The 18041-nt window shown below is 36.2% G+C and overlaps 2 protein-coding genes across 9 annotated transcripts in view; one reads left to right on the top strand and one right to left on the bottom strand.

The window, feature by feature from the left end:
• The window catches only part of Ift74 (intraflagellar transport 74), an 85704-nt gene that overhangs the window by 33092 nt on the left and 34571 nt on the right, over nt 1-18041 (bottom strand). For all 7 annotated transcript variants that reach the window (XM_076564510.1, XM_042271410.2, XM_076564511.1 and 4 more), the window contains 3 exons: nt 3793-3931; nt 2342-2404; nt 688-831 (listed from right to left, as the gene is read on the bottom strand). In XM_076564510.1, the coding sequence (XP_076420625.1) occupies nt 688-831; nt 2342-2404; nt 3793-3931 (346 nt within the window). The remainder of the gene's footprint in view (nt 1-687; nt 832-2341; nt 2405-3792; nt 3932-18041) is intronic.
• Nucleotides 6018-17989, top strand: Lrrc19 (leucine rich repeat containing 19). 2 transcript variants are annotated; one of them, XM_076564516.1, is made up of 6 exons: nt 7132-7243; nt 8763-8860; nt 12783-12872; nt 14865-15378; nt 16456-16644; nt 17321-17989. In XM_076564516.1, exons 3-6 carry the CDS (start codon nt 12792-12794, stop codon nt 17647-17649), a joined length of 1113 nt encoding a protein of 370 aa, XP_076420631.1. In that variant the 5' UTR covers nt 7132-7243; nt 8763-8860; nt 12783-12791; the 3' UTR covers nt 17650-17989. The 2 variants fall into 2 exon arrangements, with proteins under 2 accessions (XP_006974077.1, XP_076420631.1); XM_006974015.4 differs by lacking the exon at nt 8763-8860 and having other exon boundaries at nt 6018-7243.

Here is an 18041-nt window from a genome sequence, read left to right as displayed (position 1 = left end):
CCAAATGAAGATAAGGTTCTCTGAAGGGTCTTGGACTCAGCACATGTCAGCATAAACACATTCACTGTAATTTACTGCTAAATTAAAGCAACCAAGAAGTAGCAGAAAAGCTACGGAATAAATGGCACATGATTATGTCATATGTAATTTCATATGATGGATAAATTCCGTTGTCTTCATGAAGACATTGATACTAACCACCAAAGTCATCAGATTTGGAATACTTCTTTTTGTAGAGATAAACATAAATAATAGAACTTATTTTCCATGAGATTATCTAACCACTTAAATTATCAATAAACAAGTATTCATGAAATAATGACTAAAATATGCACCAAAAAATAAAAAATTACTATTTACTCCAAAACCAAGTTATTTAAGAAAGTAAGATTTTTCTACATTTTCTTGGCTCAGTATTTCATATTGAGGTGATGCTAACTATTGTTTTTTTGGATAACAATCACACTGGTTTTCTTCTTAATTCAAAGCTCTTCAAACAAATGAATGGTTGGGAGGTGGGGTAAACACCCAGCACTCAGGAGGCAGAGACAGGTGGATCTCTGAGTTTGAGGCCAGCATGGTCTACGAGCCAGGACTATACAGAGAAACCCTGTCTCAAAACAAACAAACAAACAAAAAAAAAAACCAACAACAAAACAAATAAAGAAGGAAATTTTCTTGCCCTACCTGCTTAAGCAACCTCTCCCTCTCCTCCATCGGCGACCCCATGCTTTTGTCTTCTGCAATCATTTGATCTCGATGGGACTCTAACTCATAAAGCTTTTCATGTAGCAATACAGCCTCTTGCTTTACCTGGGAGTGTGCTATTTCCTGAGGACAAAAAAGGAAACTGTAGTTGGTCTTTTGTAGAGACAGAAAATTAAGAGAAAGCCACGAGGCTGTCTAATCCACCATGACTGATGTCCTCAGACGGACAGGGAGCCCACCCTGGGAGTGCAAACTGAGCACAGGCAGCAGCTGCCCGGAGAAGCTGCCTTAGGGAATACTGTCAGTGAATGGTGACCAGGAAGAAACTAGGTCCTTGCAGAGTCTCAGAGAGAGCAAACCCTGCTGACACATGTGACTTCAAACCTCCACAACCCCAAGAAAATAAATGTTTACTGCTTTACTAACCCAGGTGATGACCGCTTGTTACAGGAACACTGGGAAACTAATGCAGGGAGAACAGTTGCTGTGTATTACCACAGGTCCACTTTCACAAAAATAATCTCAAAAATGGAACAGATGTGATCAAATATTTTTAGATAAAAAGAGCTAGAAGTGACTGCAGTGATAACAATGAATATACTGACATCTGAACCTATTGTTGATTGAGCAATTAATCTGTGGAACTATATACTCCTCTTCTGGCCTCTGTAGGCAACAGGCATACACATGGTGCACATACATGCAGGCAGACAAAACACTCCTAGACATAAACTAAAACCAAATCTTTTCTTAAAAATGTACATTTTCAATGGAGATTATTAATAACCCCAGAAAACCTATTCATTTGCAAGGATGTTTTGAATCACAAACATTACACAATGCACTAATTTAAAATATTGAAGGGTAGCTCAAAGACAGTCAAAAAGATGGTATTAATACATGTGTAGGAGGGGAGGGAGCCAAGGGTGTGCTACAGGTGCCATATCACAATTCCAAACATGAATCTCATTTCAAGTTTTCTAATATTTTAACAACCAGAAGGGATTACAAGATTGCTATGGTGATTAAATGAACATACCGGTGACGAGTATAAAGAGCTCGTGAAATTGCGTAAGGAGGAAGTAAATGTCAAAGTAGTTCTATCCAAAAGGGGTAAAAAACAAACATTTTATGCCATTTTTTTTCTTTCAGTTTTAAAACCATACACATGCCTTTATTTTGTGAACTAAAACTGGTTTTAAAAAATGTGGAAACGGGAAGATAAGTGGGATCAGAATGCATGTATGACATGAAATCCACAAAGAATCAATAAAAGTTAAAAAAAAAAAAGTAAGAAAAACACAAGTGTTATACCCTCAGATGCTTTATCCACCCACATCCCACACCCTCTGTTTTCAGTCTCCTATAGTGTACCTAAACTGCTGTTACATTTTTGCACAGCACTGTGGGGCAATGATTTGCTTTGTATCCAGTAGTTACTAAAGAAAAAACCAAACAACAAGAAAAAAACCCAATGTACTTCTTACCCATCTGAGACCTTTGTGGTTCAGAATGGGAAGAAAGTACACTGAACTCCTGTAAGTAAACTCCTGAGCCCATGAGTTGGGTTAATGTTCCCCTAATTATCTCTCAGAGCTTAGTGACAGGAAAGCAATCCATGGCTTGTACTCACAGTTTCTAGGCTCTCCTTTTTTATGTTTAATGAATCTAGTTGTTGCTGAAGTGTATCTAATTCCTAAAGGGGAAAAAGGCAAATGTAAAGTAATAATATTTTCTTCATTTTTTAAATATCTCACCTCTGAATGTAACAAATTTTGCAAATATATTCAATTCCTATCTTTTCATATCGACTACAACTTACCAAGGTTTTATCCTATTTGGGATAGTTCCTTTCATCAGTTCTAAACTCCTTCCTACATACCATCAAAAACTTCAGATTTTGTCACAATTATCTTACCAGTGTTCTGATCACAGTAATTATCAGAAACCTTCAAACTAATGATGTCATTGTTCAAAATCAAGATTTAAAATTCTAATCTTCAGCCACATTTTCACATCTTTTGCCTAATTGTTTTTAGGACCAAGACTTACATATACACGAGAGGAGGACAAAGGGAGGAAGATGGATGGAAAGAGGGAGGGAAGGAGGGAGGGAAGGAAGGAGAGAGGAGAGAGAGAGGGAGGGAGGAAGGGACGGACAACTAACAGAGGGAAAAGAGAAGAGGAGGGGGAAGGAGGAGAGAAGAAGATGGATAGATGAAAGAGAGAGAACCAATGATTAGTCATTCATAATCCCTGTATAAAATTTAATATACTTTGGTACTAGTTCGGCATTTCTACAATATTCTTTCTTCAATGACTCATTTTATACAATAAATTTTGTCTAAGATAAAAAAAAGTTTTACTAAAATTAAATGGAGTATCTGGGAAATAAACAATATTCATTACTGGGTGGTTATTGGCCCAATGTTTTGGTAATCCTTCAGGGAAGTGTCATGTGGGCTTGAATAAGCATCGTGATGGCACATAAACTGTTCCTTTAAAAATCAGGGGCCTAAGAGGTAAAAAGGTTTGTTGCTTACCAAACAGGGAGAAAAATGAAAGAAAACTAATGTCCATGTACCTCTGGCCTATGAGTCCCTTTAAGGTTTCCATTAAAAGGCCATAAAAATTCAAGTGTTTAGGCCATGTGTGGTGGTACATTACTTTAATCCCAGCACTTGGGAGGCAGAGGCAGGAGGATCTCTGTGAGTTCAATACCAGCCTGGTCTAAAGAACAAGTTTCAAGGCAGACATGCCTAAATAGTGAGACCTTGTCTCAAATAAGTTCATCCAAGTGTTTTCATATACCTTTATGACATATAAAATTGAAAGGTGCAGAGAACTAAACTATTATGTATTTTTTAAAAACTAGAACACCATGCAACATAAAAAAATGAATCCTGTATTAGTGCTTCTCATGCTTCTAAGATCATGGGAATTAGCTGAGGACATTGTTACAATGAGATTCTGATGAGTAGGTCCAGGTCAGTTCTCAGGCACACTGATGTTGATTTGCAAACTGACTTTGAGTACATGTAGCATTGTGCTACATGCCTAGCACATAGTCCAAGGTAATATTACCTGCAAGAGTTTCTCATTTGTGGTTTTCATTTCTATGTACTTGACTTGTTTTTCAGGAGACATATTTTTGATAATACCATCTGCTGCTTGCTTTTCTTGTTCAACTTCTTCTTCTACACTTCTGATCTGTTTCTCCTTCCTGAAATCAAAAGCATGCAATGTTCTTGTTAGTATATTAAGGGAAAAAAAAAAAATCAAAAATTTTATTTAGAGGTACTTAAAAAGAAAATCAAGCACAGTGAATGAAAGAAAGTCCTTATATCTATTTATTTTTTTTGTTTGTTTGTTTGTTTTTGAGACAGGATTTCCATGTGTAGTTTTGGTGCCTGTCTTGGATCTCGCTTTGTAGACCTGGCTGGCCTCGAACTCACAGAGATCCACCTGCCTCTGCCTCCCAAGTGCTGGGATTAAAGGCGTACTTCACCGCTGCCCAGCCCTCATATTTATATTTTACAAAGTATATACAACTTGATCCCAGTAGCATAGATTTTTCTCTTTGGCATCCCTGAACCCAGATTCTGTATTCTCCATTTAAATGTATGAATAAAAGAGAAAGATTATCTCAGGCCTTGTACATATGAGGGTTCATTTCATCTTTTGGTGATCATACTCCCAAAGTAAGTTTTAGTTTAAAATAGTGATTTTCAAACATCATTTAGTCACAGCATTCTTTGATCAAATTAAACTCTGTGTAGAAAGTTACAATGTACATCATTTAAGGCAAGGCAACTCTGACTGAACTGGCCAACAAGGAGAGCTACACTGCAATATGAACACTTTCTTAGGATTTATTTATCCTGTGTGAATGAGTGTTTTGATGCATGTATGTATGTGCCCCTTTAAAAAATCAGTTGCCTAAGAGGTAAAAAGGTTTGTTGCTTATCAAACAGGGAGAAAAACAGAAAAAAAAAACTAATGTTCATGTACCTCTGGCCTATGAGTCCCTTTAAGGTTTCCATTAAAAGGCCATAAAAATCCAAGTGCCATGGAAGTCAGAAGAGGTTCCTAGATCCCTGGAACTAGAGCTACAAAGAGTTGTGAATCACCATGTGTAGTGCTGGAACCAAACCCCAGTCCTCTACAAGAACAAGTGCTCTTAACCACTGAGCCACTGTGCCAGCCCCAGTTTGATTTTTTTAAAAAGAAAATCATAGGTTGGGTGAGATGACTCAGTGAGTCCAAGTGCTTACTGCACATGCCTGATGATCTTTTAATCCATGGAACCCAAAGCAGGATAGACCAAATCCACACACTCAGCATGTGTGCTCGTGTGCTCATATGCACACGTGTACATACAACAAAAATAATAAAGTTCTATTAGAACCTTAAGAAGAAAGTATACCTTAAGATCAATAATATGCTTTGCTCAAATGTGCTTTTACCTATTGCTTTAAATACAATAGTGTAGTGGTTTGAAAGAAAATGACCCCTAAAGGGAGTAGCCCAATTAGGAGGTGTGGCCTTGTTGGAGGAAGTATGTCACAGTGGGGGTGGCTTTTGAGGTCTTTTTGCTCAAGTTTGCCTCAGTGTGATAGTCAGTCAACTAACTGCTGCCTGCAAGATACAGCACTCTCAGCTTCCAGCGCCATGTCTGCCTGCACACCACCATGATGATAATGGACTGAACTTCTGGAACTGTAAGTGAGCCACCCATTAAATGTTTTCTTTATAAGAGTGCCATGGTCATGGTGTCTCTTCACAGCAATAAAAACCCTAACTAAGACAAACGGGTATTTACCAAACATATTTTAGCACCATAATACATTAATTTCCTAATAATAGTCATGATTATCCTAATCATTCAATCACAATATAATCACAAGAAATACCACTAGTGTGCCCTGTATTTTATTTTCTACATAGTCAATTACTGATAGGGTACAGTAACTTTCGTTTTAAAAATAGTATTTTTATTAATTATTTGAGAATCATATAATTTTGATCCCTACCCTATTCCTCCATATCTGCCCTATCTACCCTCACATAGCTCCCTCTCCTCAACTTTTGAGTTCTCTCTCCTGCCCCAGTCCAGTGCAGTTTGTGTTATGCAATTCTCTTGGGAGTGGAGCCTGTCCTGGAGTATGGTTGACCTACCAGGGGTCATTTCATTAAAGAAAGCTGAGAGAATTTATTTGCTAGGTATGGTGCCTCACGCCTTTATCCCAGTACTTGAGCAGCAGAGGCAGCAGATCTCTATGAGTTTGGGACCAGCCTGGTCTACACAGGGAGTTCTAGGCCAGCCAAGACTACATAGTAAGAGCCTGTTACAAAAAGAAGAAAGAAAAATGGAAAGACTGAGTTTGATTAACATAGATTTTTAGTATCCAGATCATGAATTTCTTGCTGGTTTTCAAAATCTGATTAACCTACCATTATTCACTCATAGGTAACAATTTCTACTGTCCTCAATCAATTAGCAGCTAAGTCCATTAGATCCACATACCTTCTATACATTCATATCCTACAACTAGCAAAAGGAACCTAAACTTAGAACATTTCCTACAAACATCTCAGAATAACCAAATAAAATGTGAAGGTAATATAACAGACAACTGGGAATGTACTTTTTTTTTACAATGTACTTTTTTTGCCTCACTGTTGAACAGGCAGTGATATTTTCCCTCTGACCATCAACACTTACAATGTAACAATGTGCTTTCTACTGCCAAAATTTAGGTGAGTACACAGAGATATGAAGCACAAAGTGCCATTTATTTCAATCTTAGTTTTATCAAGTTTACTAAGACATCAAGGAACTATCTTTTGGAGAAAAAAAATCACTCTACATTATTTAACAAACACTGTTTCTTCCTTTGTCCACTGTAGTTAGATGGGAACTAATATTGTATAATACTACATTTACAGAGGATTAAGATTACATCACAAGGAAGGCATCTTATTTTCTGAAGGCATATAATGGCTGTCAGGTCTTTAAATGACTTGAGCACTTTGCCCCTGTTATAACCTGGCAGTAAAGTGACTAATAAAAGCAAGGTACCATAAAAATGAGCAAACAACAATGTTGAAAGGCAGTGGAATATAAAACTTGGAGGTCTATTTTTAATTTGAATCTAACAAAATACAAAACAGCTTTACAGTTAACCCACATATCTTTAGAAACATCTTTCAAAAATACTCTCAATATTATACACTTTAAGCCATGAAATGAAATTGTTAATATTTTGATGAAATTTTGAAACAAAACACAAAAACTAAACAAACTGCTATTTGTTACACTAAAAAGTCACAGATGTCTTTAAGAAATTAGGCTTCTAGTCAATCTTTTGCTAAGAAGCCCAGCTTCTTCTTAATCACTTGCTCACTGGGGACAAAGGTTGAGACAAAGTGAAGTGCAGTCATCTGACACAGGCTTTTCCAATGCAGTAGAAGAAACAGAATAAATGTCGTGAGCACACCGGTCCGTCTCAGATACAAAAAGGACAAAGCAAAGGTAAGAACTTATACACTTAAGGGCTGGTAGTTGGTACTGAGTTCAAACATGAAGTTTGTTAAATCTGTAGAACAATCCTTGCCTTTAGTGACAAAGAGCAGAAAGCACAATCGTATTTTCATGCTGTCTACTGCAGAAATAATATAAACCTAGAAAATGGCCAACAGCTCTTTACAAATAAAGTTCCAGCAGAATACAAAGTTCTCATCTAGCTAATCAAACTTTGAAGAACTTTTTTTTAATTTTTAAATGTTAATCAGAGAAGTCTGAAGTAACTTTAAACTTAAAACAAGTTTACAAGATTAAAAGAATCACTAGTTGAAACTACTGAAGTTGGGTGATAACTACTATTATTAAACAGTTTTCAAAAATAATTTCCAATGTAAGTTAGTTATTGTTTAAGTTTTAAAATTCAAAAATCACATAATAGGAAAGAAGTAAAAGATAACTTAATCATTAACATCTCACTCCAAATGTACTGTATATTGTGGAATAAATACCTAAAATATAGAAGGACAAAATTACTTCTGGACTTTATGTAACAAAATCAAAATAAGTGCAGCATCTTTTTATCTCACTGCATATAGTAAGTCATAGAAAAATAAACCCAAATTCCTACACTTGAACTGAAACTTCTTAAGAAGAATATGCTTTCTGTATTAGCAATATTCCTTTGGGTATAGATTTGGTTTTCCTGTGTAAGGCTCTTAAATCCATAAACCAGCTAACAGAAACTGATACTCTATTTCATCATGATTTTATTAATTCTTTTAAAACACAAAAATCATTTCAAAATAACTTACATATTGAGAAAAACCTCAAAATAAATGGCCGTATTTAACGGTCATTTTTTTTTTAACTGACTTCTTTCTAAATCAACTTTTGAAGAAATACTTTTGTCACAGGATGTATGTAGCATCACAATTGTTAACATTCACTCTCTGTTGATCTCTCCCTGAGCAAAAAATATAAGCATGTGTGAAAAAGCCTGCAGACAGTGTGGGTTAAAACTTTAAACACAGTGATACTGCAGGTACGCTGACAGTAGAACCTTGACTATATGCTGCTTTTAACTCTAAAATTCATTTGAAGAAAAACGTTTTTAATCTTCATAATTTTCTTTTAGTAATCTATAGAAAACAATTACTAGATGATAAATATAACATGATCCTCTAGTTTCTTCTTGCCACAGGCTTACAGCCCTACCTTAACTCCACTTCAATCTTCATTTTTTTTTTTTTAATTGAGTCAAGGTCTTTCTATGTATTCTTTGCTGTTCTGGAACACATATGAGCATCAGGGGGGCCTCAAACTCATAGAGATCCTTCTGTTTCTGCCTCCCTAGAGTTGAGATTAAAAGCAAGAACTACCACGAAAGGCCCTCACTTGCTTCTGTTCCACACCAACTCTTCTCTTAAATCAGTTAATTTTTTCATAGCCTATTTGCTTTCTTTAACCATCCTTATCTTATATACCTGAAAAACTAGCACTTCTCCATTACTCACCTCTCCTCACTCAGGCTGCATACCACCGGGGACATCAGGATTAAACTTGCCATACCACTGTGCAAGCCATCAAAAAAGCTGTACAATGATTCCTAGAGATTATTAAGCACAGGTAAGCTAGCTTTCATAAAAGACCTAGGCATCTTCTTTTTATGACCAATGGTGTGGAGTAAGTTGTAGCTTGATCCCACTTCTGGCTCTAAAAGAGTGATAGAGTGTTTACCATATAAAACTTACATTATATAAAATCTAGGAGACAAAGTAGCTTTTTCTAGTAAACTTGAAAAGACAAAAAGAAGAAGGAAAATAAAGCTAAACAGATCAACAAATTGAAAGCAATGGACAAGTGGACAAGAACAGTACAGCATTGAAAAATAATAAATCCTTATCACCTATGAGCAAACAGGCTTCAGTAACTTAAAAAGAATCTTCTTACTCTACTCAGTTTTTCTACTTCTGCTCAGATGCAATAATCTTAAAATTCTTAAGTAAGTATAAAAAGTGCTTTTAAAAGGTGTAAGTTATTATAAATTTTAGAAGACCCCTAAACATGACAAGAAATAATTATATCTTTTCAAACATGTGATGACTTTGAGAAAACAGGTAGACAGAGAATATGAAACATTATCATAAGAAAAGATGAAATAGAAAATAGAAACTAAGAATATTACTTTTCAATAAGGGGCAATTTCTACTTTGAGCAGCATATCAAATACACCTATTAACTTTGGCTTCTATTCAAAACTTGACTACAATAAAAGTTCAAGGTAAAGAAGAGTATAAACTCACAAGAAAAGAGAATGGACTAGAAAGTAACAATAATAAAATTTAGCAGTCTGAAAATTAAGAGAAGGTAACTGCAAAACCAAACTTTTTTCCCTGTTAACAATGGGAAAAAAATAGAAAAACCACTTGATTTCTATTACAGGAACTTAAATTGTTCAGAAATTACCATTATCAGGTATTCTGGAAGTAGAGGAGGAAGCAAGAAGTCCTCCGTACCTCTGCTCTGACACATGATGCTTCTCCTTTATGGAAGGGAAGAGCTTTATTCTCCTGTGGAGGAATCTGGGTACTAGGCCCAAATAAATAGAGGAACACCACTGAGATGAAGTTATAGCTGATACACCAAAATCAGTATTAAGCCACCTTTTTAGCACTCTGTTCTTGGAAGGATGGCTAGAGCCTTGCTTGTATAGGAAGTAATTTAGAAAAGTTGTTCTATGGACTACAACTAGTCTGAGAGAAAGGTAATGACAGTGAGAATTTCCTCCCAAGTCCAGCACGTTCATTCTACAGGAATGTCTATAGTCAGTGATGCATATACAAACACATAGCTTTCTATCAGCCACTTAGCTTTCCACTTTACTCCAAGCAAAATATTAACATTCATGAAGAATGCTTCCATAGCTGGAAAAAATAAACCTGGGGACACAAAAGCTATTCATTAAAAAAAAAAAGCACAAAGGGTGGAAAAAAGGAAGGGAGGGAGGGAGAAGGAAGAGAGGAAGAGGAGGAAGAAGAAAATATATCCATGCAGTAGGAACTACTGAAGAAAAAAATATTAAGAGAATGAAAAGAGGTCTAGAATTTAAAGAATGTGGGGGGAAAAAAGATAAAGTTGAGATTGTCTCCAAAAAGTAGAGCAAAACTCTAAGATATATAGGAAAGTAAGGATTTGAAAAAAAAAAAAAAGTTATTCCAGATGGTACAATACTCAATTTAGGCAGCTCTACAAATAGTATTATCAATCAATGGAATAATTCAGAAAATAATTTTCTCAGAACTGAGTGATATAACTTCCAGTTTGGAAGGGACAACCAGGTGCCCAATTTGACTGATAAAGCAAACTTTAAAGGCACAAGATCATGAAGTTGAAGACACTGACTTTTGGTGTTTTGAGAGTTAGGGAGAGGCAAGTTAGACAAGATGAAGAAGAGTGAGAAAAATGTAAGTACTGAAACTTAAAGACAGTAGCACAATGGCCACCAGTATTTTGAGGGAAAATTATTTCCTACCTAGAATTCAATTTCTAGACAAATCACTCAAGATTTTACACCAAAACAGTCCTTCCTGTGGTCCTTCTGGAAAGTTATGATGCCCCACCAAAAAAAACCCAACAATAAAACAAGACAAGGAATTCTAAAAAACAGGAATCTGTAAAAAAAAAAAAAAACAAAAACAAACTACAAAGAATCTGTACATGCAAGTCAGACATGACCAGCTGTGGAAATGCCATCCACTGGTCAGCATGTCTAGACCAAGCACAGCAACAGGCTCCGAGAGAGGCTTTTCATGTAGTTGGCAATGAGGAAATACTATGCACTACTTACTGAGAAGTTTGCTATGGAACAGCATGGGAATAAATTCATGACCAAAAAAAAAAAACAAACAAAAAAAAAAAAACAGAAAACTAAACACATTTAAAAAAAACTCAGTTTAGCAGGAAAAAAAAGTCTAAAATGGAAAAAGTGATCAGGCTACATGGTTCTGAAGTAGAATATTTTCAGGTATGTTACTTATTTATGTTGTATTTGTTTAACTCTGTGAAGCTGTGTTACTGTGCCTGTCTAAAACACCTTATGGTCTAATAAAGAACTGGCCAATAGCAAGACAGGAGAAAGGATAGGCATGGCTAGCAGGCAGAGAGAATAAATAGGAGAAATTTGGAAAAGAGAGCTAGAGCCAGAGAAGAAGGAGGACTCCAGGGGCCAGCCATCTAGCCACCCAGCTACACAGCAAGTCATGGAGTAAGAGAGAGTACGTAGGAGAACGGGAAAAGCCCAAAGGCAAAAGACAGACAGGACAATTTAAGAAAAGCTGGCTAAGGCTGAGCTCCTGGAATCCAACTGATGAGAGAGAGGAGAGATTCTGCAGGCAAGGGACGTCGAGATCATGATGGGAGGATGTGCAGAGATGACCGGCCACACTAGTGGAAGCCCGTGAACTGTGGACTGGTAGCTGTGGAGCTCCCATGGGACTGGACTAGGCCCTATGGATACGGAAGATGGTTGTTTGGCTCGAACTGTTTGGGGGACACCCAGGCAGGGGGATCAGTATCTGTCCCTGGTGCATGGGCAGGCTTCTGGGAATCTGGTGCCTGTGGTGTGACGCCTTTCACAGCGTTGGTGCAGTGGGAAGGGGCTTGGACCTGCCTAGGCTCAGTGTGCTGGGCTCTGCTGACTCCCAATGGGAGACCTTGATTTGGGGGATGTAGGTATGCAGGGTGGCTTGGGAGAGAGGGCTGAAGGGGGTGGGAGGAGGGAGTAAGGGAAATGTGTGAGTGGTATGTGGAGTGAATAGAAAATTTCTTAATAAAGAAAAATGAAAAAAAAAAAAAAAAGAAAGAAAGAAAGAAAAGCTGGCTAGAAATAAGTCAAGTTAAGGCCAGGCATTCTTAATTAAGAATAAGCCTCCATGTGTGATTTATTGGGGAGCTGGGTGGTGCCCCCCAAAAAAGAGCAAAAAGAGTAAAAAACCAACAACATGGTTCTATAACCAATAATTTACATGTGATCATGATATTATAAACCCTGAATATTCATCTGGCAAAATTCATTTAGCATCTGTTAGAAAGTGAACAGACAATGTACTAGAGATTACAGTAGAAAAAAGTAGCAATTTTTATCTTCCACTACTACAAATCAATTATAATATCAATACAACACCCAAAATTGAAATATCAAGAAGCATCCATTTAAATATATTAAGTATGCACATAATCGTAAATACACATTCCTTTGGGCTTTTTTAAAAAATCTACATATGCTGAACGTTGTTAACACAACTATTTAAATTGTTTATAAGTTTTGTTTTTTCATTAACTCTGAAGCTAAGAAGACACACTAGAAAAATACTGAGTCTCAATATTTTTGAATAGTCACAGGGGCTGTTTAGTTTAATGTTAGTATACAGGATAATGAAAGGCAATGTAAATGTTTCATGTTTTATGTATTTTAAAAGAATAATACATGTAAAAGGGAAAAAGGAAATCAGTATGTCCTCACCTCTAAAGTTTATCTCTTTTCTCTTAGGCCTTCGATATGAAAGTCAAATGCTTCCTGACCTTGTTTTGGCCATTCTCTATACTACTACTGTTTGACAAAAGCCAGGCCTCTGAAACAGTAAGTTTTTATGATCAATAGTAGAAAAAGGGCAGTAAAATGTATAAAAGAAAAATAAACTCTTGAGAACCAGTGAAGTGTCTTCACAGCTAATGAACAGTGCTTGCGACTAAGGGTAGCAACCTGAGTTCCAACTCCAAAACCCATTATGAAAAGTGAGGACTCCTGAAAACTGTCCTCTGCTTCCACATATGCTATGACATACATGTGCATGGACACACACACACACACACACACACATACTGTACACACATACAAATATAAATAAAATTTAATATAAAATAAAAATTAAATATTTACTTATCTATGTACTAAAATTCTGTAACCTCTGAGCGAAAGCATTCTTTGTTCTATAAAATGAATCTTCTTAAAAGCTAACCAGCCGGGCGGTGGTGGCGCACGCCTTTAATCCCAGCACTCGGGAGGCAGAGCCAGGCGGATCTCTGTGAGTTCAAGGCCAGCCTGGGCTACCAAGTGAGCTCCAGGAAAGGCACAAAGCTACGCAGAGAAACCCTGTCTCAAAAAACCAAAAAAAAAAAAAAAAAAGCTAACCAAATGGGAACAAGAAGATGGCTCAGCAGTTAAGAGCACCCTCTGCTCCTGCAGAGGACCCAGGTTCAGATCCCAGAACCCACATGTTGGCTCATAGGTATGTGTAACTCCGGATCCAGGAGATCTGAAACACTTTTCTGGCCTCCACAAATACCAAGCAGATACATGATGCAATACTTAGATGCAGGAACTCACACAAACGCATAAACATAAAAAAAAAAACCTTAAAAGCTGAATAAAGTAGAACTCTGTAAATTTTCACTATAAAATTAGAGGTTAGAGAGGCAGGTGGATCTTTGTGAGTTCGAGGCCAGCCTGGGCTACCAAGTGAGTTCCAGGAAAGGCGCAAAGCTACACAGAGAAACCCTGTCTCGAAAAAACCAAAAAAAAAAAAAATTAGAGGTTAGTTTTAAGACAAAAAAAAAAAATCAGTTCAAAACATAGGATGGGGGCAAGAGAGCAGAGGCAATGGTTTAGTGCAAGCAAGAGGATCTGAATTACATCCAACATTGACCTCTCCTTCTCCCGATACACAGGTAAGCACATACTTTACATATACAAAATAATAATAATGTAAACAAATGGGATATAGCCTGGGGATAGAACTCAGTAGGGGAGCTTTAGTCTAATGCCTGGGTTCAATTCCCAGTTCTGCCTAAAATAGACATCTTAAGCAACTAAGCCAGTTGTGTTGACATATACCTCCAGAATGTATTAGCATGAGGCAGGATCATCAGGAGTTGGCCAGCTCATGCAATATACTGTGGGACCCTACTGCAAATAAAACCAACACCAATACACACACACAAAAAGAACCCCACCATGTCAGTCAATAAAAATCATAAAATGTAAGAAAAACTCACTGATGTAACTTACTACCATGTGACTGCTTTATTTCAACTGCAGATCCATCAAGAACTATTTATTCGGTATATATTATATATGGGAATAATTTCTTGTATTCTAGCTCATTAACAATTGTGATTTAATTTGATATTGTTTTGAGACAATTATGTAAATCAGGCTGTCCTTGAACTTACAGAGATCCATTTGCCTCTACCTGGGATTAAAAGTATGCATCATACATCCAGCATGGTTCTATATTTGATAGAAAGCAATTATTTACATTTCAAATACCAAAGTTTTGAGCTGTTAGACAAACAGAGATTGTTGGGTAATATTCTTTCAGTAATGCTTATATAGTAACAGGTAGAAGTTATCTGTGGAACAAAGTACTCTCCTTGAGTGGTTGTATCATAATTTTCTTAATCTTTAGTATTTCACCTCCATAAAGAAACACATTTGATTTTTCTTTTTCACATTAAAGTATAATTTTTTCCAGAATTATTTTTATCCAATATCTCATCTTGGATATGTAATTTTAATTACTCATTAGAATTTTTCCTGATTAAAGCATTTCCATTTTTTTTTCTTTTCTAGGAAGTCAAATGTAATTTCACCAAAAGGAATTATTCCTTGATTCCAGAGGATATCAATAACAATGTTACCATCCTTGATCTAAGTTATAATCAGATCACTCTGAATGCTTCAGACATCAGGGTGCTACAGATGTATTCTTTACTCACTGAGCTCTACTTGATGGAGAATAACATTACTGTCATATATAATAATAGTTTCAGTAATCTCTCCAACCTAGAAATTTTAAATCTCTGTGGAAATTCTATCAGTGTAATTGAACAGGACTCATTTGTTGGCTTAAATGAAGTAAAACAGTTATATCTCTGCCGAAACAAAATATTACAACTGAATCCCAGTACATTTGTGCCTCTAAACAACCTGAAAGTTCTGAATCTTCAAGGCAACTTGATAAGCCATTTTGAAGTACCACAACTACTTCATCTGGAGTTACTAACTTTGGATGGAAATCCATGGAACTGCACCTGTAGTCTACTCGAGTTGCAGAACTGGCTGAACAAGTCTGATGTGACATTAGGTAAGCGAGAAGACAATGTGACTGAGCTTTGATGGTTTATGTCAGAATTAGAACAGATAAAAGAAAACAGCTGGGCTGGAAGTATTGCTCAATGGTAGACTCCAGCCTTGAACTTGATCTCTAGCACAGTTAAAAATAAACCAAAATCAAACCAAGCTAAAAAAAAAAAAAAAAAACCACCTGGAAGAAACTGCAGAATAAACACACTCTCACCCCACCTGGTGGGGGGAGTTGTAATTTCAACACTGGTATCTGCAAGATGATAGTATTAAACATGCAGAGTCATTATAAAATATTATTTTTACAAGTCAGCTGTGGTGGTAGTGCATTTAATTCCAGAATTTGGGAGGCAGAGGCAGGCAGAGTTTTGTGAATTCTAGACCAGCCAGGATTACACACTGAGATCCTAGCTTAAAAGAAAGATTAATTTTCCTTCAAGTACTTCCTATATATTCTTTGGTGTATTGTACCACAACATACACAAAAAGAGGTGCCTTACTTTTGTCTGGTTAGTTATCTGTTTTTCAGCACTGGGCCTTGAACTCAAGGTCTTGTTTTATTTTGTTAACTGCATAGCATGCTCTACTTAGGATCCAGATTATAACAATAATCTTAATCATAAAATTTTCTAACATACAAACTAAACAAAACATACTGCAATTAACCTGCATACCAAGAATATGCATCAACACTCATGTTGGCATGTAAATTCATCAAGAGTTCTTTTCTTACAATAAAAAATTTTTGGTTCATTTATTTCAGAGTATATGTTTAAGTGTTTTGCCTGTATGTATGTATGTATGTGTACCATGTGTGTACCTGGTCTCTGTAAAGGTCAGAAGAGGGCACTGGATCCCCCAGAACTAGAGTTAAGGATGCTCATGAGCCACCATGTAGAAGCTGGAAATTAAACAGAAACTGTCTGCAAGAGTAGCAAGTGCTTTAAACACTAAGACAACTTTCCAGTCCTTCTTATTGTCTCTCTAATGAGATTGATTTACCAAAAATTCCAGATCAACATTGTGTTATGAACCACTTCTATTGTCTATAATACGTCTCAATTTATTTCTTTTCTAGAAAATGAGAGCATCACCATGTGTAACTATCCAGATGAGCTAAAGCACTACAGCATCAAGTCAGCACCCTTTACAACTGAATGCCACTCTAAATTTATTTCCACTATAACTGAAGATCTTTATATTGATTTTCAGTCCATGAGGAATTCAACTTCCAATGGCTCTTTAAACAACTTAACACGCAACTCAGGTAATTTACTGGTTTTGAATATTACTATTGCTGAAGGTGTCAAACTAACCACACAGTTCTCCTTTGTCTTTCACTATTTTGAGTTTCTATGAACAATGTAAAAGAACAATCCATCTCAATGAAGATTTACAAAATACTAGATTCCAACTGAGGCTATATTAGATATCATGCACTTGAAATTATGTATTAGTTAGCCAACTATTTTACTAGCCAAACCAACACACTTCACAAGTATAAGTTAATGATTTTATGTGAGCTAGTAACAATACCGGGTTTTATTTTATAGACTACTGCATACGCATGACAGGAGATCCAAGTCTATATACAAAATTCACTTAGGTGTCAAAAATACCTCATGTATGTAGTCTAAAGATAATTTTATACACTATTTTTTGAGACATTTGTGTTTTTACTATGGCCTGTCCCTTGAGAACTGCTATGGATTTCCACTTGTGAAATTATGTTAGTGCTCAAAGAGTTAGTTACAGATTTTGGAGCATCTTGGGTTTTTTAATTAGGATTGCTCAACCTTTAGTCATTTGGAAAACGATGTTCTTTGACCAATTTTTTCTTTAGTGTATTAGTAACCTTAATTCAAAGAAAACTGTAAAGTATGTTCCTTTCCAACACTGCTTGACTTTTGTCAACTTAACAACATCTCTCTCTTCTATTTAAGAACATGAACCTCTTGGAAAAAGCTGGGCTCTCCTTGTTGGTGTTGTCCTCACTGTCCTGCTAACTTCGCTCCTCATCTTCATTGCTATCAAGTGTCCAGTGTGGTACAATATTCTGCTCAGTTACAATCATCATCGCCTGGAAGAGCATGAAGTAGAACCCTATGAAAATGGTCTTCCTAGAAACCCAAGTTCTCTTTCACAAATAACAGATACAAACTCTGAAGACACCACAGTAATATTTGAACAGTTGCATTCATTTGTGGTAGATGATGATGGGTTTATTGAAGACAGATATATAGATGTCAATGAGGTACATGAAGAAAAATAATTTTATCATGTTGAAATTATGAAAAATATTATCAGTCTACTTATAGCTTAGACAAAAAGATTTTTATTTGACAAACAAAACTATAACCAGTAGACCTTCATATTATTCAGTACCTCATGTAAATATCATACAATTATTTTTCTACTGACTTGCACAATCAAGTCCAAATGCAGTAACTCATACTTTGGTTGGCTACAAGTTAAATAATTTATCTCCACCACCAGCATTTACTAGTGTTGACAGTATTCAGGAAACCACAAACTGGGAAAAAGAACGCCTATGGATGATTGTTTACTAACTAAAATGAACAGATTCTGGTATTAATAAATACATGTGCTGCAATGTCTGAAATTATACTAAAATTTTGCTCAATAAAGAAATATAAAATTTAG

This window comes from Peromyscus maniculatus, chromosome 2 (genome assembly GCF_049852395.1).
Source record: "Peromyscus maniculatus bairdii isolate BWxNUB_F1_BW_parent chromosome 2, HU_Pman_BW_mat_3.1, whole genome shotgun sequence".
NCBI classification, from domain to species: Eukaryota; Metazoa; Chordata; class Mammalia; order Rodentia; family Cricetidae; genus Peromyscus; species Peromyscus maniculatus.
This window is presented reverse-complemented; position numbering and strand designations above follow the sequence as displayed.